At 36.7% G+C, this 23,225-nt stretch overlaps 3 protein-coding genes and 1 long non-coding RNA gene across 6 annotated transcripts in view; 2 read left to right on the top strand and 2 right to left on the bottom strand.

Moving 5' to 3' along the window:
- Window positions 1-8,288, top strand: part of LOC142354323 (nicotinamidase-like) — a 496,312-nt gene extending 488,024 nt beyond the window's left edge. For all 3 annotated transcript variants that reach the window (XM_075406591.1, XM_075406590.1, XM_075406592.1), the window contains exons 4-5: window positions 3,084-3,511; window positions 7,878-8,288. In XM_075406591.1, the coding sequence (XP_075262706.1) occupies window positions 3,084-3,511; window positions 7,878-8,074 (625 nt within the window). In that variant the 3' untranslated portion in view covers window positions 8,075-8,288. The remainder of the gene's footprint in view (window positions 1-3,083; window positions 3,512-7,877) is intronic.
- Window positions 1-10,644, top strand: part of LOC142354324 (uncharacterized) — a 498,674-nt gene extending 488,030 nt beyond the window's left edge. The window contains exons 2-3 of the mRNA XM_075406593.1: window positions 8,996-9,259; window positions 9,675-10,644. Coding sequence (XP_075262708.1) covers window positions 9,073-9,259; window positions 9,675-10,294 — 807 coding nt within the window. The 5' untranslated portion in view covers window positions 8,996-9,072 and the 3' untranslated portion in view covers window positions 10,295-10,644. The remainder of the gene's footprint in view (window positions 1-8,995; window positions 9,260-9,674) is intronic.
- LOC142354325 (ras-related protein Rap1-like) overlaps window positions 1-23,225 on the bottom strand; it is a 519,643-nt gene that overhangs the window by 124,705 nt on the left and 371,713 nt on the right. The window lies entirely within an intron of this gene.
- On the bottom strand, window positions 4,893-5,670 carry LOC142354046 (uncharacterized). Its single transcript, XR_012761071.1, has 3 exons — window positions 5,556-5,670; window positions 5,160-5,272; window positions 4,893-4,904 (listed from the first exon to the last, which is right to left on the bottom strand). It is a non-coding gene; the product is annotated as an uncharacterized LOC142354046 (long non-coding RNA).

Here is a 23,225-nt window from a genome sequence, read left to right as displayed (position 1 = left end):
CACTTTGATTCAAAGAGATAAAGTCAAGTAAATGTGTCACTCTCAACTGAAGCCTATTTGAGAGCAGCTAATAGAAGCAGCAATAAGTTATACAGATTCTGAATCAAGATATAACATCTCAACATCTTTTTTTGTCTATTTCTTTCACGATATTTTTGAGAATTCAGATCTTCGAAGCTATGGCGGCTATTTTCTGGCAATCTGCCAGCTCTGTTGTTTAACTGAACGAAGAGCTTGGTGGTGTTCTTAATATGAAACGAAAATTTTCTTTGTTACCAGTAGATCATCTGGATGTGTTCTGACACTGATTTTGCTGAATGTTTTATCTTAAAGACATCATACTGCGTTGTTTTAGTTATTGCTGTGTATTTACCTCCGTTATATTCCTCTAATAATGTTTCCTCGGATTTCCTACTTAATTTTATTGAACATGCAGTCAAACTGGCATAATTATCAATCTCCGTCATGTGACATCTCACTGTGTAATGGGCAATCTTAAACTATTACAATTCAAATTAATTTTTGCTCAGAAACACTCCAGGACGTGTAACCCAGAAAAGTTTACTCATAGGCACTCAAATTGCTTGATGAGTTTCATGAACTCATGGACTTCATTTACTTTTTTCATTATCCCGATGAAGTAAATGTAACTGTGTTCTATAGAAATTTATGGGAGCTGGTTGATAATTGTTTCCCTCGAGCAATAAGAAAACGATTAATGGAACCTCTTTACTACACCTCACATACAATGTATTGTCTTAATAGAAGGAACACAGCTGCAGGACGTTTCGCGAAAAATGGATCATATAAAAATAGGACTAAGCTAGATCAAGTGAATTGTGATTTTGGCGTTTCTGCTGAACTGGGCACAGTTTGTTTTACAAACGGAGCTTTCACTTCAACAATCGACGACAGTTTTTCACTTGTCTGAAGCATAAAGAAAAACATTTATCCTATTATATACGACGATGGAACCCCTCTTACCTCTGGCCAGAAGATTGCTGAAGCTTTTAACGATTTTTTTATACAAGTTTTAATCGAAGTTATTGCAATTTCACGTGCTACGATTCGAAAAATTCCGTTATGCTAACCGATAGCTCAGCATATTTTTTCACGCATATTTTGAAATTTTGAAAACTAAAAGCTCTACTTATGAAACCAATGACAATTTTCCCATGCAGCTTCTAAAACTGCTACCTGGGTTTTTCGCAGACATTTTATGCACAGTTTTTAGTTCGATGATAGTTTTCACAAGTTTTTCTAGTATTTGGAAAGTTGCCTTGATCGAACTTCTCCATATGAAGGGATCTGAGGCGGAGATTGGAAACTGCACATCAACCACCTTGTTTGTTAATCTTTCTGATTTTTGAAAGACTTTTATATAGATTTAATGATCACGTCAAATCTGAAGTTCATTCGAAAAAGTTTGGTTTTCAATCTAATAAAAGCGCTTTTATACACCTCATCGACTTCGTGGAATCAGTGCAACTAATTGGAAAATCTCACTCATATGCCATTTTATCTAGACTATGAAAAAGCGTTCGATAGTGTCTTTTAAAATTTTGCTGAGTAAGCTCACTCGTTTCGATTTTGATGAAGATTTAGTTATTTTTTCAGTTATCTGTTTGGTAGAACTGAGGTAGCAAAGGTGAATAATTTCTCCTCTGTGTTATACGTTTTGAGTGGTGTTCTGGGCCCGCTTCTCGTCCTCCTTTTTATAGATGAACCGCCATGCGTTTTTCGTGACTCTATACCCTGGATGTTTGCCGATGATCTATAATTACTATTTAGTTCTCAACTTTCGTGATGATTTGACGCGGTTGTGCAATTGGAACATAGCAAATGGGATGATTGCAAACTGTAGTAAAAATTGGCTCAAATTTTCATGGAAACACTTCAGTTGAATTCGCAAATCGCTTGAAAATCGACTATGTACAAATTCAAAAAGACTTGTGGGTTTTAATCCGCTCTGATTTGAAATCGAAGAGTCCTGTCGAAGAAAGGTTGAAGAAAGCATGTAGGTGATTTTTTAGCCTGAGGAATGTTATTCCTTGGAGCACTACTTCCACTCCAAAACTGAACCTTTACAAATCAATGATTATGCCCGTCTTAATTTATGGTTTGCAAGTATGCACGCTTGATATTAGTCGACTTAGACTAGACAACTTGAAAACTTTCGAAGAAAATGCTCTTAAAAGGCCTTACATTCTTCCTCTGTGCCATGAAATTGAGCTTTTGTCCGGTCGGTATCTCTGACTAATCAATTGACGTAAAGTTTCAAACAAACAAAAGAGAACTCTGGGGAACAAGTGACAATATCCTCGAGTGCACAGGATTAATCAAGGGTCATGAAAACTCCTTTTTTATACGTTCTGCTGAAACTTTTTATCGGCTCAAGATAGTATCTGGTTTTGGGCGGAAATATGAGCGTCAATTACGAAAATTCTTATTCCAGAAGCCTTTTAATCTTAATGATGTATGTTCTTTTTATGTTGTTTTTGGTTTAAATGTAGATGTATTAGAAGTATACTCTAATTTTTTGGTCTCCTGACCGAGAATAAAGTCTTTCTTTCTCTCTCAACCTAATCAAATTTAGAATTTGTTCAACAAATTTTTACGCAATATGGTTTATAAGTTCAGCGTCAAAGTTGTTTTCTTGCGCTAAACTGTCGCTTTTCTTTTAAGGCAAAATTGGGGTGTAACTGTAGTTGTACGTACTGTTTTTCAGGTAATTATTCTCTGATTTTTGGCATACATGACTCACCTCAAACAAAAAGAAGAAAACGTTGGGAGTTTATATTTGTGACTGAATTTTGCTTTTGAAAGCCAATAGAGCGCATCTCCGATCAATTTATGATTCTTTCTAGTGCTCCGTCTCCAATGTTATCTTCAATTTTTCAAGCAACAGGTTTTCCTTACAAAATTTTTATTGGTTTCTTTGAACTATTGGGATCTATTTGTTGTCGTTTTTTTTTCGATCAGATTTCAACCATCATTTCTATTTGTGCTATTTATGCTTTCTTAGTCAGCTTGAAACAGGTGGCTCAAGAGAATTTAAACTTCAAACTTATATTTTGTTGTAGGTATGACTGGCATCCACGAAATCACATATCGTTTCACTCGAATTTGAAGCTCCATAAAAGTCGGCTTCTTAGTCCGCAACCAGATAACTGGGAATCAGTTTCAATGTTTGACCGCGTACAGTTCGACGGGAAGCCTCCTTTAGAACAGACTATGTGGCCGGATCATTGTATTCAGGGAACGGATGGTGCGAAATTACACAAGGAACTGAAATTTATCGAAGGAGGTCTTGAAATTTACAAAGGATTCAATCATTCAGTTGATTCCTATTCTGCATTTTGGGACAATGGCGAGGTTTCAGCAACTGGTCTTCTCAACGAACTGAACTCTCGAAATGTGACTGATGTTTATGTCTGTGGATTGGCAACTGATATTTGTGTCAACTTCACAGCGACACACGCGTGCAAGCATAATTTTCGTGTCATTTTGGGTAAGTCATATATTCAGTTCTCAACTTAGGTCCTGATTATTTGTTCCGTTTTGATCGTTTCATATCAAGTTCCCGAGGACTCATGGCCAAATGCGGTGCGGTTTAACAGCCAAAAAGAGGTCAATTTCCGTGGAGTTTTGTTTGTTCTTTTTTTCTAAAATTTGTTTTTCCAAACCACGAGTCGGAGATCAGTACTTTATGAAATTGCAAATTGCGTGCAGTCTATTGTATGTACTTCATTTATCTTTTTTTCCGGTATACACTACGGGTCAAGGCTTTCAGTTGACTTTTGGGGAAAAAAACTAGAACACACTTGTCACTTTAAAGCTGGTAATCGAGATATTACTATAGTAATCTTTGAGAGCAAAATTCGTTCAACCATGGCCTCCTCCCGCTCATTGGGTGAGATAGAACAGTAAAATTTTGAAGATTCAATTATGCTTCTTAGTTTCATTTGCACTTATAACATGCTGAACTTAACCGGTAAAGTTGAAATAGGGTTCAACGCCCCCACGTTCCCTGATTGCGATACCCTTGTACATAACCACTAGTGTTAGTTCGATCTGTTCTTCCCTCCAACCCTCGACCCTTTCCGGAAGAATCGAATCTGGCCTTGTGCGCTCCTGTGTATCCGCGCGTGTCTGTTAATCTGTTCACGACTTCTGCTCTTGATATTTGTAAGTTAGTGTTGAGAGTGGGAGCTTTCATCACGATGGCTTTGGCCACTTTTCTTTGGTTAATTTTACCAGAGTTTCCGAAGCAGGCCTGGAACTTCAAACTTGATTAACTTCATTTGAAGCTGACCGTTTTTTTTAAAAAAAGTCATTAGTTTATTTTAAAAGTCGACAGTATTATGGAGTCTTTTAGTTCAACCTGATAATGGAGTCTGGTAAGAAAGGTTGCGGTAATTTTCATTTTTGTATTCCCGAAAGACTCAAATTTAAAATATTTGAGTAAACTATGGAAAAGTAGGATCTATTGTCTGGGCGCAATCGGTTTTTTTTCATCCTTCTCGGCGCAATCGGAAGATGGGGGGGGGGGGGGTCATTAACGGTATATAGCTCTTTACAGAATTGATCAAATTTTTTCTCCTTTTTAGATTTATTTCTGTTTAAAGATTTTTTTAAGATAGAACTTGGAATTCCTTCCCTGTGACAGCTGAGGTACAGCTTTTGTGTGAAAATTGTTCCAACTCAAGTTCCGAATAGGTCCTCTTGTTCTTGTGAAAATCATGTCTAATTCGGCCATATTTAGTCTTCCCTTTCCCAATAATCGACTTGTTTGCAGCATTTTCTTGAAGTTTCTCGACTCCATGTCTTTTTTGCGAGAACCAGTACCGGCTCCAAAATTTGCGTAAACTATGAATGCTTTGTATAGTTGTGCTTGCGACATTCTTTGGTCAGCCTTTTACATTATAGCCCCCAACCTACCCTACCCCACTATGATAGTTTTCCCAATATGGTGAATTTAGGGTACGGATTATAGTTTCTAGCCCCCAAAACCTTTTAGCTCTAAGGTATTTAACCTTTGATCTGAGTGGCACGTAATCCAACTTAGGTTTGAAGTCTCCCCCCCCCCCCAGCACCTGAAGGCACCATAATCTGGGGTCTACATATTAGTAGGGGGCAACAATGACAAAGAACCAGACTTTGTTTAAACAGGCTTGATAATGGCCAGATCCTGTGGATTGTCGCCCGATTTAGTCTCACTTATCTTAAACACTTTTGTTTCTGCTTCTGATCACGCAGCACTCCAGTTAATCTTGTAAAACTGATGTTGAACAAATAAACCGTGTTTAAATGTGCTCATATTGTTTGCACATTACTTATTAACTGCCCCAGGTTATGTAAATTGTATGAATTTCTTCCCTCCCTAATGGTCATTTTAATGAATAAAGTAATACTAGAAAACTCATCAACGTGTCGTATTTTGAACCGATCTGAATCTATTCTGCCTTGACCAAACGCTGTTTGGGAGCCCAGTTAGAAATCGGATATTTCAAAATTTGGGCGAATCAAATCATTTTAGTGTTAATCTGGATCACTTGTTCGTAAAATTATGAAAAAAAATTGTAGGCTCAGCAAAAGCTGGGGTATCAAGATAGATTGACCAGACTTTGGTAGCTTGGTTATTTTTGACTTCGTGTTGATGTGTGGGCGTCTTGGTTTTTATTTGACAAAAGTTTTGAACGCAAAGTATATGTTAGAACACAATCTTAGTGACCCAAGGGACTTAGTGCCTTGGCATGAGGGCGTTTGCGCCTGAGTGCTGGGCACAAGGCCCAAGGGGGCAGATTTTGCTCTAACTTATTTAGAAAATCAAGTGATAAAGATGTGTTGAAGTTCATTTAAAAAGTTAATTTTGCAGATTAGTGAAAGAAAGATTTTAAAAAAATACAGGAGTTGAAATAAACCAAACGTTTCCGACAGAGAAGCAGCCTATTATTTATACTGGTTTGATTCAAGTGTCAAAGTTCGATTTCTAACTAAGTGTATTTGTTGTAGTATCCTAAACTTAGTATTCTAAATTGGTACATTAAGTTTAGGGCAAGAAGTTACTTAAAGCACTCACGTGCAACATGCCAGATGTTGCTATTTAGCCAGAAGTTGAATTTCGTTGACTTTCGTCATTTTAAAACGTGCGCGTTTCGTGTTTTAAGCATGGTTAAGTGACTCTGCAGAAGTCACCTCGAAATTCTGACTTAATATCTCGAACCGTTTCGTGGTTCTCAATAAACGCCAGAAGTTCACAGTGATTTAAAGCAGAGTCACGTAACCGTTACTTCTACCCTTACTTCTTTTAAGTCTAAGTTCAATCGTTCAAACTAAGCTCTCTACCTCGAAGTTTTAGCGACCAATAAAATCGTACCCTGGGTTCTCTAATGGAGAAGTATAAGAAATCATGGTTTATTTTGTTTAGACCTTTAAAGATTGTGCATCTTGTTAGGGGACATTAACGAGAAAATGAGTTTTGTCTAATAAGAGCATTAAGTAGACTCTGCTTTTTTGTGTATAGAATTATAAATGGATTGAAACGCGACCGAAGATCGATTGAAACTATTTATAAGGAGTTTTGCTACCATTAGTCGTTTCCTGATTTATCTCAAACGTTCAAAGTAGTAGGTTTTTACAGTCCAGGAATTGGATTGTATTGGTGCTCTTGTCTTTTGTAAGATGTTTTTACACCTTTTTTCATACTTTGAGATTTCAAAACGGGATAAACTGGTAAAGCTCGGCGGGCATCAACTTTCATTAAAGCCTTTAGCTGCGTTTATTAGTCCTTCAAGTGCTTAGAGCGGTGAAGTTATGGGAAGACCCCAACATTTGAACATCACGAATTTTAGCAAATTTTTGCTTATAAAACTTCCCATTTTTTTCAATTATTTATTGTCATTTTTCCAGCACAGGAGCCAGGTTTTGAAATAGGTTACTGAAAAATTTTTTATTGGCCATAGAATGGTTTTCAACATTTTAATATCACCAATCTTACAAATTTTTTGATAAAACTTTTCAACTTTGATAAAAAAATTTTTTCAAGTTTTTTTTGAAAATTTTTAATTTTCTCTTAAGTTTTTCCGGCACCATGGGCCAAGGAACCTTGTCTAGGGTGTGATAATAAGTTACCGCATAGCTGCTAGTTGTATTGGATTGGTTATCTTTATATTAATAACACAATTTTTTAAGCAATTTTTTGATAAAATTTAAATTTTCTTCAACTTTTCTGAAATTTATTATCATATTCTAAATTTATCGATCTTTATGAGCAAGTGAAGCTGTTTAAGGCATAACATAGAGATACTGGATAGTTTCTGGAGACAAAGAATTTGTTCTAAAGATTTTAATATCACGAATTTTAGCAAGATTTTTTTTCACTTGTTTTTAAAATTTTTGTAATTTTTTGTCGGTTCCTTGGTTTAACGATCTTTATTGACCAACAAAACTTTTATAAGTCTTAAAGATGGGTTGTATGACTCAACTCCGGAGACAAAAAATGTTTGAACATTTTTTTGCGAAATTTAGAAACTTCAATATTTGCGTTTGTTTGAAGAATATGTAATATTTCTCTATTAATTTATCTAATTGATTTTTTTAGTTTGTCTAAAAAGTTTGTAGCAAGTATAATAGTCCTGCGGTCTTGTTTAGAGACCCCGCTCCCCCAATAATTATAGCATTCCTAAGTCCCAGCTGTCTATGAGAGAAATTCGCCAGACGTTAGTTGGTTATGTTTAATCTTTGCGATTACAACAGTTGTATAAAATTATGCATGTGATACTGGTATTTTTACATTGTAAATTGCTCTTTAAGATTAGAATGTTATATCAGTTGAAACTTTAATTGGTTTATTGTTTGATGGTTGATGGTTTCAGTGGAAGACGCATGCCGAGGTGTAGATACAGCCGCAATTGCCCAAACTAAAGAGAAACTCTCTGACCTCGGGGCCCTCATTCGAACGAGTGATACCATCCTCCCTCTTGTCAAGGGAGAAGAAATTCCAATCAAACTTGCAATGGTTGCTGCTGACAACTTCAGAAGAAAATTTGCAGCTACTCTTCTGTCTACTTAAACAAACTATGTGAATATTTACTGTTTGTCGAACAAACGAAAGATGCTGCAATACCAGCAATTCCATTACCTTCAAAGAGCTCTCTTAAGTTCGGATTGCTTCAGTTCTCTTATTCGATCTATTAACCAAGCTATTCGTGCCAAACTACCCTTCTTTCTAAATTGCTCTAAATCGTTGCTTTCTGAAAATATATCTCTGGCGGGGTTATAATTGTCGCGTTCAATTTTTTGCAAATCAGCTGTCATGAATTCATCTGATTTTTTGACGATTTTTTCGGTTTATTTTTTTTTTGATGAAAAAGTGATGAAGTAGCTTCTAGTCGCAGCGCAATATTAACAATGATGCAGACAGTTTAGAGCAATTTTGTGGATGTTCATTTGATGATATTTGGAAGTTCAAATTGGAATTGAATAATTTGTAAAATATTGTTTCTTAGTGTACATATCATACTGATCCTTCTTGCTCACCATTTGTTTTCTCACTCGGTTGAAAAGATACTTCCTTCGCAGTTATTTTTTCACTTCTTAAAGGAGCTTAATAATTTCAGATGTGTCATTCAAATATATAAATTTTAATTCTTCTATCGGAGAATGGTGGTTGGTTTAAAAAATTGAAACTTGTCACAGGTTGAAAACGGTGAAAGCGAAAATTGCTTCTTATCAATATTCCCGGCATTTTTAAGTGCTGCTTGATGAAAGTTGGTAAGCATCGCAGCTTTTGCAAATATTATGGGCTGGTCAATGATTTATCAATGTCAAAATGTATTCGCAAAAGCTTCAGCGGAAAGATAAATGAATTACACTCTGTATGTAGCGGACTATAACAGCAAAAATAAGTTACTAAATTAAAAAATATATTAGTTCTACTAAATCTGTTTTTTGACCTTAAAACAAAACTTTCGTCAAACAGCTTTTTTTCAGATTGTTTTTGTTCTTTTTTGATATTTGAACAAATCTCGTAGGGGAGTCGAAAGTTTGCCCAGATAGGAAAAGTGTATAATGTCTGAATCAAGGAACATCAGCTTTGATCTTCCCAATCAACAGCAACAACAGGAGGCTTCTGTGGATGTTTTGGTTCCCAAGAAAGAGCCCCAAGATGAGAACAACAATGAGATTATCAATGCAGAGAAACAGATGGGGTCAAGAGACGGAGTTGGTGAAAAGTTGGAACCGAGGCAGAAGAAACGTGAGTTCCGACCATACCGTTAGAAACCCCCTCCCCCAAACCCTTTAGTACTCGCCTAGACTGGCTAAATAAGACAATCCAACGAAAAAATAACATATGCATCTATTCGAACAGCCCCCCCCCCCCCACTACTGAAGCAGGTTGCAATGGATTAGAACTGCCGCTAGTCGTTCGAGAGCAACTCTTGACGTTAGTCGGTTGTTTTTGGTTATGAGATCCTCGACCCAAAAAGTATATGGGCCAGATGGAAAAGTGCGACCAAATCCTTGCCCAGACTGTCGCCGAACCTCCCTGTCCCCGACACAAGTTTGTGTCACCCATGACTGTCTTCCATCGCGGACCTCGTACTCAAAAACCACAATAGAATAGAATTACCTGTCAAGCTTTTCTCTAATTTATAACTGTTGCTTTTCAGTAGCTGCTAAAGTTGACGATGAATCAGATTTTGATCCCGAGAATTTGACGGAAGCGGAAGACGATTTCTCAATTCCAGAGAGCGAGAGAGACAGCTTCGCATCATACGAACGATTCCTCAACTCAAAGCATCGCAGATCAAAATACTATGATGAAACGGAAGATGAATTCTTCGCCGAATTGCCAAGACGCAAGCTAAAGAGATCTTGCAAGACCTCGGCATCTCGAGCAATCTTGCGTGACGTTGACATGGAATCGAGTACGTCTCCAGAAGAATTTGACGAGCGGATCCACGTCAAAGTTAAAAGCCACGATGAAAAAGTTGCGGAAGCTAAGCAGAAGTTGAAGGAAAGGGAAGAACTAAGAGCAGCGAAAATGGAGGAGAGAAAAAAGGAATCTGTGCCGGTTGTGGAAAAGGCTTCCAAGGACGTTGCAAATTCCGGTAACGCCGCTGGTCATGACTCGAAAGACAAAGAGGCTAAAATTGAAACAATTGAAGGCGCCAAAGATGTTGAAATGGATTCTTCGCCTACCAAGAAAGTGAAATGTGAACCAATTGATGAAACCATTAAGGATCAGGGAGATACAAAAGATTGTGTCAAAGCTGAACAAAATAACTAAATGGTCAACTCGGAAAATGACTTGTTTACTTGACTGTTAGTTTGAGATTGTTGTTTACTGTTGTTTATTAGTTTGTTTTGATACTGATTTTTAAGCGATAGGTTTTGAAAACCTCATATTGATTAAAGAAGTTGGCTACTTTTACGAGCAATGAATTAGTTCTGAGCACCGATTTTAATTTTGAATTGTCTTAGAATTTCTCTAATGTGCAGTTTCTGAATTTTGGATAAGCAATTTAGTCCAGCTCATTGTTTAGATTTGCCACAGTTCGTAATTTTTTTGTTTGTTCTCACCTGAATTTTGATTCTGTAGAACTGAATCATCCTTTGAATTTAATCCTTCAATTAAAATTGTATTAATTAAAACATGCCGCCACACGGAGTTTCACTACAGTGAGAGTAATCAGAGAGCGAAATCCCAACAAATAATATTGTTATAGTGTCAAAAGTTTGGAGAGACTAGTGTTGATTAATGACAAGAAAGCTCTGTGATACGTAGTTGCACATAATATTCCAACTCGTCTCATACGGAAACTCCTCAAGAAGAGAAAAAGTTAATTCCAAGTTTCAATGATAATGAGGTCTTCCAAACAAACTGGGAAGTTTGTGTAGACTTGACATAACTAATGTGTTTTAGAAATTACCAAATTTAAACTTGGGAATGTGAAAATTTTACCATGATACTCTTCTGAAAAGTTTCGGGAGAAAAACGCATAAAAATCTCTGGGTCTTTAACTTGAAATGTGCAAATTTTTTCAAATTTAATTACAGAAATAATAAACGGAACTAGACATGAATCGGAAATACTAGAAATTGTAGAACTTCAGTACTTAAGACTCGGCAAGCGCAGCGTCGCCTCCAACGCACAAACGTTTCGGGGTCGAAGGAAAGAATGTTCCAAATGTATTCAAAGAACAAGCGTTACATCAATATCGTTTGGTTGTTACAGTGCAATGCGTAATAAAAACAATCAGATGGAAATGCACACTCAAACAATTGTTGTCTTCAGTTTTAAGAGCGATAAATTATTGAAACTCCAGTAAATGACGATTGCTCCTAACTAATCCAGCTAGCTATGATCTAGAGGGCAAGGTTAATCTTGTTCAGCAAAACAAATGTCAAAGCATTAATTTTTTTGACACAAAATTATTTAAAACATTTATCTACAACAGTAATTTTAAAACGTTTATCTGTTACTCTGGTTTAGAGGATCAATTCCAGTTCTGACTGGTCGAGTATGCATGAATACTCTCCCACCAGCAAAAGATAATAGCAAGTTTTGCATCAACCATAGAGCACAAATGGGGTACAGGGGGTACAGTTGTAGGTGATCCCCTGATTTACCCCCTGGAGAGGCAGTTTTTTGGTCACCTTCGCTAGTCTATCATTTATATAGAGAAGCAATTATTGTAAACGTGTGTCTTTTTTAAGCAAAATTTTTGCTTGACCGTTTTGACTTTTCGAGTGACTTTTACGCCCTTGACTTTTTTGCGTTTCGCGTGATCTAAAATTCTCTCAATCACAATAGCAAGAACCTGAACTCCATTGGCGGCAGTTCAATACAAAAAGTCAAGTGAAAAGTGCGCCAAAACTGGTTCCATTTTTCACTTTAAATTTAAATAGTGGTATATGTTAACCTCTAATGTGGTTAGTTGAAGCCAACAACTGAAAGTCTTAGTCCCATTTAGGCTCATCCCCCCTCCCGACTGAAGCAGGATGCAATTGATTAGAGCTCCCACTAGTCGTTGGGGAGCCATTCTTCCGACGTTTAGCCGGTTATGTTCATTGTAGGCAGGCTGAACTCGGTTGCTGAGGTTTTCTATCCAATTGCTCATTTTTTTGTGTGTTCAGCGAATCATTCATTGGAGTGACAATTTTTTAGCTACTTGGTAGCGACTCTTACAAAAGGCTACTGAAAGCCGAAAACAATTCGAAATCTTTGTTGATGTGGCTTCGCAAGAAGTCACGGAACCGGAAGACTGATGTTGTTGTTGTTTTGTAGAAGTGTTTGAATGCTTGTAGTGTGAATGGGTGTTTGTTAAACGTAAACTGAGGGGGCGAATCCAATTCGCCGTGTAATTTGAAGAAGGTAGGAAACTTAAGGAAAACACCGAAAAGCGGAATTTGGGATCTATGCTGTTTCACCCCCCTTCAAGCTTAGTGTGAGCATTAATTTTTTATGAACCCTGACGCACGTGCTATTTGTTTTACATAGTAACGCTTTTGCTTCCTGTTTACTGAAACGGTATTAAAAAATCAGAGGAGCTTCACTACAAATTAGCAAAATGTAGACTATCTGCAAAGTGCTTTTGGTGTACCAAGTTATTGCCTCAATGAAACCAAAATGCTGTACTCCTTGCAATGCAAGGCTCCAACAGATGAAGTTGAATAAAATTCCTGCAAAAAATTTGACTCGACTCATTTCAGCGCGCAACCTTCGAAAACATTTTAGGAGCTCTAGTGCCAGATGCTTCATGGGATCAGGCAAGCCTTCAAATTAGCAATACAGGCGTTGAAATGAAAAAATCAGCTGTTCAATTTCAAGCTGTATAAATAAGTTTTTGTTTTCTATCTTCCGATGTGGTAGAAACTGTATCAGGCCATAATGCAACTAAATAGAAATCAAAGACTATCAAAGACATCCAATAGAGAGAGAGAGAGAGCCTGTCTGCTATCTTTCTCTAATTTTTGAGTTGCCTGGTTATCTTCAGCCCCAATTCCAGCTCTGGGTTTTTTTATCCAAAAAAATCCAACTCCAGGCGTTTTTTGGGTTCAGCGGATCATTCATTGGAGTGACAATTTTTGAGCTACTTGGTAGCGACTCTTACAAAAGGCTACTGAAGGCCGAAAACAATTTGAAATCATTGTTGATGTGGCTTCGCAAGAAGTCATGGAATCCAAAGATTGATGGTTTTCGTGTTTTGTAATAGTCTTTGAATGGTTTTAGTGTGCATGGGTGTTTGTTGAACGTAAACTGAGCAGGCAAATCAAATTTGCAGTGTAAATTGAAGAAGGTAGGAAATTTAAGGAAAGCACCGAAAAGCAGAATTTGGGATTTATTCTGTTTCAGCCAGCTCAAGCTTAGTGTGGGCATAAATTTTTTATGACCCTTGACGCACGTGCTATTTTTTTACGTAGTAACGGGCTATATAACAACATAGAATTTGTAACTGTAATTGATTAGAGCTCCCACAAATCGTTCGTTTGCTATCTCTACTTTTTCAGTTGTCTTGTTATCTTCAGCCCCTATTCCAGCTCTGGGCTTATTTTTTATCCAAAGTAATTCCTACTCCAGACGGGACAACTTTTCTCCGAGTATGAAATGGGGGTCAGCCAGCAGCATTAGATGCTACAGTCACTTCTCCCTTGCAACAACCTTATCCCAAATGTGGCGGAGAAGTTCGGTCTTAACCTGACTGTGGCTGAGGACAAAAATTACAAAGAGTACTCCCAAAAATCTGTTGAAGTTTAGTGAGGCAGTTTTTTGGTCATCTTCTCTAGTCTATACTATATAGTTGTGTAATGAGATAAGAGATTATTAATTGCTCTCATAGAATATAAATTTATTGTAAACGTGTGTATCGTTTTATGCAAAAATTTTGCGTGACCGTTTTGAATTTTGAAGTGGCTTTTAAGCCCTTAAATTTTTGCGTTTCACTTGATCAAATATTCTCTCAATCACAATTTCAAGAACCTGATTTCAATTGGCGGCAACTCAATGCTAAAGGCCAAATTAAAAATGCGCAAAAACTGTTTCCATTTTTCACTTTAAATCTTAACAGTGGTAAGTGTTAACCCCTAATGTGGATATTTGAAGCCCACTATTGAAATTCTTAGTTCAATTTAAGCTCATCCCCCCTCCCGAATGAAGCAGGCTGCAATTGATTAGAGCTCCCACTAGTCGTTCGAGAGCAATTCCTCCGACGTTTTTTTCGGTTATGTTCATCGTAGTCAGGCTGCACTCGGTTGCTGAGATTTTCTATCCAATTTATCGTTCTTTTTTGTGTTATGCGAATCATTCGTTGGAGTGACAATTTTTGTGCTACTTGGTAGCGACTCTTACAAAAGGCTACTGAACACCGAAAACAATTCGAAATTTTTGTTGATGTGGCTTCGCAAGAAGTCACGGAACCGGAAGACTGATGTTGTTGTTGTTTTGTAGAAGTGTTTGTATGCTTGTAGTGTGCATGGGTGTTCGTTAAACGTAAACTGAGCTGGAGAATCCAATTTGCTGTGTAAATTGAAGAAGGTAGGGGCATATAATTTGGGATTTATTCTGTTTCAACCCCCTCAAGCTTAGTTTCAGCATAAAATTTTTATGACCCCTAATGCACGTGCTATTTTTTACATAGTAACGAGCTATATAACAACATATAATTTTTAACTGAGGGTCATAAAAATCACTGGGGGCCGAAAAAGTAGACCCGGAATTTCTTGATACCACAGTTTTGTAGTTGTATTTTCCAAATCAACGCAAGCGGGCAAAAACATCCGCAACTAAATTAGTGCGCCTTGCGTGCAGAGAGCAGCTCCCAAGTTTTATCGCTTGAATTTTTTGTAGTGTTTCCTTAACAAATTTGAAGAAAACAAGTTCTGGCATTAGACTTATTGCTATAGGTGAAATTATTCGGCGTCTCGTTGCCAACTCTAACGCAAAAGAGGAAACTTCCCAACTTGTTTGCGTATTTTGAGGGCAACAACTTGGAGTTGTTGGCAAGGAAGAAGCAGTGAGCGTAAGACATGTCATAAAAATTCATTTGAAAAAACAAAGAGACGAAGTCAGAGCATACTCCAAATTGTTTTCAGAAACGTTATCAAGTCAAGAGTAGAAGCCTCTGTAGCACATGGAAACCTCTAATGGCTAGTGTAGTGTCCGCTGCCTCCTTCTGTTACTATCAGCATGGCAAATTGTTTTCAATAAGTCAACGCGTTGCAGACATCGGGAGTCCAATCGGGAGATCCACTGGACCACTTTTGTTTTCCCTGGCCACAGTCCTTTTTTAACTGAAATTGAAAGAAAATTACTCAACCTCTCCCATCACTGCTAACATCTTAATGACGGCATTATTGCAGGCTCTAAATCTGAAATGTGTAAAGCTTTTAAAATTCGAACAATATAAGGTGCAAGCTGTTGATTGCAGATAAGAAAACATAAGTGCTAGCGATGGTAAACCGAACGCATGAACGAAATTTTTAACTTAATATAGAGAAGCAGCGTAGAAGGAGTTGCCTTTTTTTTAAAAAAATTTGCACAAGATCTTGCGCTTTTTTTCTTCCTTTTAACTGAAACGTTAATAAAATCTTAGAGGAAATTATTAGCAAATGTAGACGACCTTCATTGTGCTTTTGGTGTCCCAATTTATTGCCTCGATGAACACAACATGGTGTACCTACTCCTTGCAATGCAATGCTCCAACAAATGAAATTGAAAAAAAAATCCTGCAAAAAAATTGACTTGACTCATTTCAGTGCTCAACCTTTGACAATATAATAGGAGCTCTAGTGCTATTTGCTTCATGGGATCAGGCAAGCCTTCCAATTAGCAATACAGGCGTTGAAATAAGAATATCAGTTGTTCAGTTTAAGCTGTGTAAGTAAGTTTTGGTTTCCAAGCTTCCGATGTTGTAGAAACTCTAATAGGCCATAATCCAACTGAATAGAAATCAAAGAGAATCAAAGACATCCAATAGAAAAAGAGCTCGTTTGCTATCTTTCTCTACCTATTCAGTTGTTTGGTTATCTTCAGCCTCTATTCCAGCCCTGGGATTTTTTTTAACCGAATCAATTCGAACTCGAGACGGGACCAAATTTTTACGAGTATGAATTGAGGGTCAACCAGCAGCATTGGATGCTTCTGTCAATTCTCCCATTCAGTAAACTTATCGCAAATGTGGTGGAGAACTCTGGTTTCGCCCTGTCAGCGAGCCGCTGTGGACAAATAGTACGAAGAGTACGCCCAGAATACTAGTGAAGTTGGATTTTTTTGGTTCTATTGGCCTTCGATTTGTTTGTGGGACCTTCAGAGACAGTTCTTAAGGCGGTCAAAAAAAACTAAAAACGTTCCGGCTGGTAACAGAAATTTGTAGCCTGCTTGGCTGCCTCAGGTTTTGCGTAGGTTTTCTGAATCAGTCTTCGTTACAGCTTTTCGCCTCTCTGCAATCATGCTGATTGCCAGCGATGCAAGATTTTAGGCAGATTAAAAACACGGTTAGGCCTTTGAATTCTTATCTCGTCCAACAAATTGAGTGTCTTACCTTATAAATTTGTCAACCAATGAGCGGGGACAATAAACTTTATTGAGTTTTGATGTCTCGCCCAATGAGTGAAGAGCTCAAAATTTTGTCTTATCGCATAAGTTGAAAATCGTTTTTGGGAAAAATTTGTGTGCTACAACAGGAAGAGTAACTCGAAACATTTTTCGAAGACAGCATCGAGGCTGATTTTAACTGATTCTAAATGAACTGATAAGAAAACCAATGGTTAATGACGGCCTCAAGGAGTAAGTGGTTGGGAGTTATCGCATGGAGTTCCATCTTCCCTTGATTTTATGGGTGATTGGTCGGTTATAAAAATTGTTTGAACTAAGAGAAAGTTGGTTTAAAAAATTTTGTCAGTTGGTCGTCTGTTGCCCAGCACTGCAAAGAAAATTAGTTAACACTTCTCACCAGTTGTTCCCAGGATCCACCGTGGTTCAGGGCGGATGGTCGGCTAAAGTACCACAAAAGTCTTGTGCCTTTTGACATGCAATGGATTTTCCATTCCAATAATGGGTACAAAAGAACATTTTTTGGAGGCAATTAAATTTTTCCAGATAACGTTGGGCTTTTCTTTTTCTGCAATAAACCCTTCTGTTCAAATAGCCCATGAGCTCTTTTCCATCGATACCACAACCTCAGTGCTTCTTACTAGATTGCTTCACTGACACATAAAATGGCTCAAATTAGCCTGTCCACAAGCTTGAGAAAAGATTGGGTACAGACTTTTTCAGGTTAGCTATGGCGTTGATATTTGGCTGAATAGGAAAGTTTGAAGTACGGAGAAGATTTCGTCCTTTAAACCAGCTGCTGGCGCACAGACTATCAGCTCACACCCCCTGTTCCAGCTGCTATGTTCGCCATCATTGGTTGAACAGAAACCTTGCAACGTATACGGCGTAATACAGAATCAATATTGAATGTTTCTAGTGCAGAACGACGTTTCAGAACAGCATACCGCGACGGTATGCAAGCGCGCAATAATCAACACCCTCGTCGCGGCTAACTAGTACAGTTATATTAAAAGAAAAAATAATCAAAAAACGACGGCTTTCAACTATAACAGTGTGTTTAATATCGTAGTTTGACTCTAAATAAACTTGGACAGCTTGGAGTGAATCTCGCATTTGGGCCTCTGCTAGAAAACTTTTTGACAATAAGTCGTGTTGTCTCAGCAGGATTGACCCAGATGGGACCAGGAATTGAAGTTTTGATTCTGCAATTCGGATTTTTTGTGGGTTACAAAACTACAAATCTTATAAACGTAGTTGGGCATGCTTGTTTAGAATATGGAGATAGGCAGTGAATCTAATTAATTTGAATTGAGAACTACTTTTTTGGAATCCAAAAGTCTCTTTTGCTCTGAAGTAAGGCTCGTAAGGGCGATTTCTTGCTTGTCAACATAAGTTTTTAGAGGAGTGGATACGGAGTGTTTCAGATTACTTATCACGTACATATTTGGCTAGAACGGAAAGTCTTGAATACGCAGAAAATTTAGGCCTTTCAACCAGGTACACAGACTATCAGTCGACATTCCCCTTGTACCAGGATTGTCCATTGAGTGGACTCGGAACCATTGGTCAATATTTGTGGAGTCCATTGTTTCGGACATGGACGCTTTGTAAATAAAACTCGGCAACTAAAACATTGTGGAACTAGTGGTCCACATAAAGGCTTTGCTTAGAGTAATCGGTAAAACATTAAGAATGTCTCTTTTTAGGCCAGTTGTCAGAAAAGCTTCATGGAGTTTCTGTTTGGGTACTGTCAAACCGTTCATGTGTAAAACTTCCTACAATAAAGGCGATTTCAGTGTGCTCAGTTGACGTGGTCTTCACATTTCATCCGGCAGTATTTTATCCCATTTATGATCACTTATTTTCCATAATAATTTAAGCAATATCCGGGCATTAACTGTAAATGGGGATACCAAGCCAAATGGGTCAAACACTGCTGCGACTAAATTAATTATTAAGCTTTGAGTTACTTTTTGTTTTTCTCAAACATTGTTTCCCTGCTGACAACCAGTGTGCCACTCTTGTGGTCCTATTTGAGTTCAGAGGGTACATTTAAAAAGACTCAACAACAAAAAGTTCAATAATTTTTGTCTGCTCTGTGTCAAAGCTTTTAGAACTTTTTTTGAGTTCTTCCATTAAATTTGGGATATTGGTTGCAATATTTGTTGGTTTGAATACTCCTTGTTTAATTAATTCTACGAGCTGCTCTTCTCCATTCAGTGCGTTGAGATCTATCTAAGGAAACGAAGTATTCGCCCACATAAAGCCTGATCGGTACATGTTGTGATCTGGGAACTGACGGCTTATTGGTCTTTGTAGAACCTGATTTGCGCTCGCAGGCGAGTGTTTCGCAACGAAAATTTGCCTTGGGCAGTAATATGCCATCATGTCACTTGATGGATATTCGCGTCATGGAAATCGATAGCACGGCTGATCCTCTGGATGCAATACAACATAATGGACCATACCTATTATATCAGCAGAAATGGGATATTGATATTGGTGAAAGCGGACAAGATTATGAACGAGAGGTTCAAGTATATCGGGACCAGTTAACTGCTAGTTAGTTAATGATGTTTCATGAAAAGTTGCTGCGCCGTTGAAACCCTTATCAATTTGTTTTGCTTAATAGGGTTAAGTTAAAAATGGAGGGAGTGATGAGTTAAATACCCTTCGCGATTAGACCGTTCACTGGAGTCTATTGAATTGTTCTTCTTCATCTTTTTTCAGATAAACTAGTTCAGAGCTAACATCAGAAATCAGTTTTATGGTACGTTTACTCCGAAGCCTAGTCACTAGAAAATCTTAAACTCTGCAGGCCAATCGAACCTTTTAAAATACTGCAATTTAGCTAATCGCATATTTGACTTCTACAGTGAAATTCACATATCGCAAGTCGTTCAGTAGAGATTAGGAAGAAAATAATGGAACGCAAACATGTTGGAGAAAAAAAACCCTCATAGGAATTAAAATCTGTGTTAAATGGAAGAAGATTTATTGGTCTTGAATCATAGCATCAAATCATTTTAGTCAGTAATTGGCAATAAAAAACCAAAATTTGTAAAAAAAAAAAAAATTTGATAAAAATATTTAATCGCCCCAATACAATCCTAACAATTTTTGATTATAAGAGTCCACGAAGAGAACAAATCTGGCGCTGATATAGCCACGCGTTCCACTAACTGTTTCAAAGTTTTGCGAAATGAAGAATTAAGCAAATGAATTATTTCAATATACCAAAAAAATGATACGTTTCTGATACATATCGAGTCGAATTAGCAAAAAAACTGGCATATCTAAGACTCAAGGAGACCCTTAGAGGAAGCTGAAACAAAATTGACCCTCTTTTGAAGTCGATAAAGATTTTGTTAGCAGTTTCCATGTCTCTACTTCAGGCAAATTTAAACGAAGCGTGCTACAAAAGATTAATTGTCAACATTTTTGAAATTATTAGTTGATGATTTTTGATGATCAACAATTAATAATTTTTTTTCTAAAATTACGGAAAATGTGAACAAAAACAACGGAAATCAGTCTATTATTCAAAAAAAATGTAAACCTCGATATATCCCCGGAAAAAAAACAAACTCAAAAAAATTTTTATTCTATACCTTCGGTGGACGGGCTTTTTAATGATACCACACGCAACCGGTGGCTGTCGCGGACAGTGATAATCTATGTCTTGTGACTCGACCAAATTAACATCAGGAATTTTCCTTTTCTTATGTTTTTTTGTCAATTTTGGGGTGAAATACACTTGGTCTGTTAGCCACAGCTTGTTTAAACACAAATTGGTGCATTAATCTAACTATTACTGGAAAATCACTTTAATTACGGCAATATGATGTAATTTACGCCTTCAAAAGAAGTTTGGGAAAAATCTGTTCCACAAGCAGATTGGCACGAGCCTTCTCGTTTCATTGTTCCGACCCCTCTTGAGGGGGGAGGAACTATATACTCAAATAGGTTTTTTTTTGTTCAGACAATTTTGACCGATCGATATATTCATCGTACAGAGTGGTGAGTCGTATCATTAAAAAGCCCCTCCAGCGTAAAATACGGAATTTAAAAGATTTTTTAAATTTTGTATTGTACAGGAAGTTTTTGACGTTTGAAGTTTTGTGAATAATAGACGGATTTCCGTTGTTTTTATTAATCTTTTCCTGAATTTTGCTTTAAAATTTCGTCAATTTTGCTATAAAATTATTGAAAATTGTTAACAATAGTACTGCTGATTTTATTTTTAGAAAAAAAGAGTTGCTGACTATTTTCATTTAATTTTTCTGGCTAAACTTTTCAAAATTCAGCCTTTTTCAGCAAAATTTCCCGAAATAAGCTTTTTAATCAACTTTGTCCAATTTGCCCAAAGTGCACACCCCAAAAACATTTACTACCATCTTTGTGAACTACAATGAGTGCTAGTTTTACTTCCACTACCATTGAGAGTAGTTTAAATAAAAATTTTTTGGTTTTTTTGCTAACTTTTTTCTATGATTATCAAAAACGCAGCATTTATTTTTGATCTTTTAACTAACAAATTATCTAGATCTAAAGCATTTGAAAAAAGTGAGTGTTCTAAAAAGACGAACAGCAATAGCAGGGCTGGTTTGGTCCAATCTAGGACTGTTATCGGTATTGAACTTGTAATGAGTCATTATTTTTTTATTTCGAGCTTTTTTTTGTTAATTAAAGAAAAGAACAATTCACATCAAAGCTCACTGTTGATAGGTCCAAATGTTTTCCTAAACAGTTCAAACTAATATATCTAATTTCTTTACTCGAAATAATATGGTCGTTTTGAATTTTAAAAGTGCTTGATTTTTAAATAAATAATGGTTTATTGAACTTCAGCACTATTAATTTGGCCATTTTGTTGCTTAGTGTCAGCCAGGAAAGATTGCTTCTGTGTCCTGGTTTTCCACTGAGTGTTGATCTTTTTTGGCGTTTTGATCGTTAAGTTATGATTTTTTGGCTTTGATACTACTAGATTTCAAATTTCTTTTATCTTTAGGTATTGGCCCGCCAGTTCCACAAGTTTTTTCTCTCGGTTCACATTATCACATTAATGACAGTTCACATATTACAATAATCGCGTTCATAAAATAGCACAATTGAACATTTAAAAGTCTGGAAAACCATAGGTTATGGTTTTAACGGCTTCGACACCCCTTTCTCGAAGAAAATAATTGAGTTTTTTTACAATCGTCTTCAACTGTCGTCTTCAATATGTCTTTTTAGTCGTATGGAATTACCTGGATAATGACGGGTCTCATTGGCATTTCAAGAAGGAATAAATGATACTTTATTCTGATTTGAGTAGATAGCTTTTGGCTTTCCCGACTTTGAAATTAATTGTTTTAAAAAAAGCTATTTTTAACGCTGTTTAACTTCGCATTTTTGTTCCATTTTCCATTTGCTACTCAGTTTTGTTAATTACAGGTCACATATGACATTATTTTTGTCAAGGCAGGGTGCAAGTCTACAAAATCCAATGTCTTTTTTAGGAATTCGTTATGAAATTACTGACTTCGGCACTGGTTTTTCGCTCAAAAGTAAACTAATTTTTGTGGATGTAAGACAAATTCTGAAAAAAATACCGGTCTCAAGCGCTTCCTTTAGAGGAATAGACGAACCGATTTAATTATTTCATTTTGTAGCTAACGGCTTTCAAGTCTTTCAAAAATATTGTTTTCAAAAAAATAACAAAAGTGTTAATTAATTTTGCCCATTACTTTCTTTTTTCGTCTACTTGTTATCTATTCTCATTTATGAGAAGGCCTATACCACTTATTTACTGTTTGAGGAAGGCACATTTGAACATATTTTGAGTGGCCAAATATGGCCTTTCGGCTTCGACACCGTTTTCTCGCAAGCTTAATTGAATTTATTTTGTTGTCTATTTGTTGTTCTTTCTGTAGCCGCATCAAAATTGATTAATGACAGGTCTTAATGCCCTCCTATAGAGGTGTTTGTGATCATAAACATATTGGACGTTTGCAATTGCCATCTAGTGATTTTCCTTCATTTGAAATTAATTGTTTTTAAAAATAAAAGCCAATTTCTTTCTTTGCTTTTTTTCTTTTTTTTTGTCGAATTGTTACTGAGCCTTTTTATAGAGTGGTCCCATATGTTTTCTAGTGACGTAAAAGTTATTTTGTTTAGTTTCAGTTTTATGCGACCCTATATTGAGCTTGTTATTAAGTTTTTTTGAAATAAACATAAAGTTTTGGATGTAATTATTATTTGTTGTTATTGTTGTTTGATTTTGCTGTTCGTCTTGACTTGCCTTCTTAATAATGACTGATCTCATCAATCTAATGCGGCTTTTTTTTACTCCAATGAGTTATATGCGTCGGAGGCGATCTTTGTTCATACACATTTTTTTGGAAAATAATTGAGTTTTTGGGGTTTTCTATCTGTTCCCCATTTGATAGATTTTTATGCCAAAAATGTGGATGACAGGGGTCAGAACTTTATGTGCAAACGCACATTACCGAGCTTTCTTGTTTTGGTTTAAAATTAAAAAATAACACACAAATCTTTATGAAGCAATGCCACAGATTCTTGTAAGGATAAATTGGCCAATATTTTTGAATTATGAATGAACCCTTCTAAAAGTAAACGTAGTCAATGCAACAACCCTGGTAGACGCTAAAATTCTTGA

Source organism: Convolutriloba macropyga, chromosome 15 (assembly GCF_964194025.1).
Source record: "Convolutriloba macropyga chromosome 15, txConMacr16.3, whole genome shotgun sequence".
Lineage (NCBI taxonomy): Eukaryota > Metazoa > Xenacoelomorpha > Acoela > Convolutidae > Convolutriloba > Convolutriloba macropyga.
The sequence above is the reverse complement of the archived record's forward strand: the minus strand, read 5'-3'. Positions and strand labels throughout refer to the sequence as shown.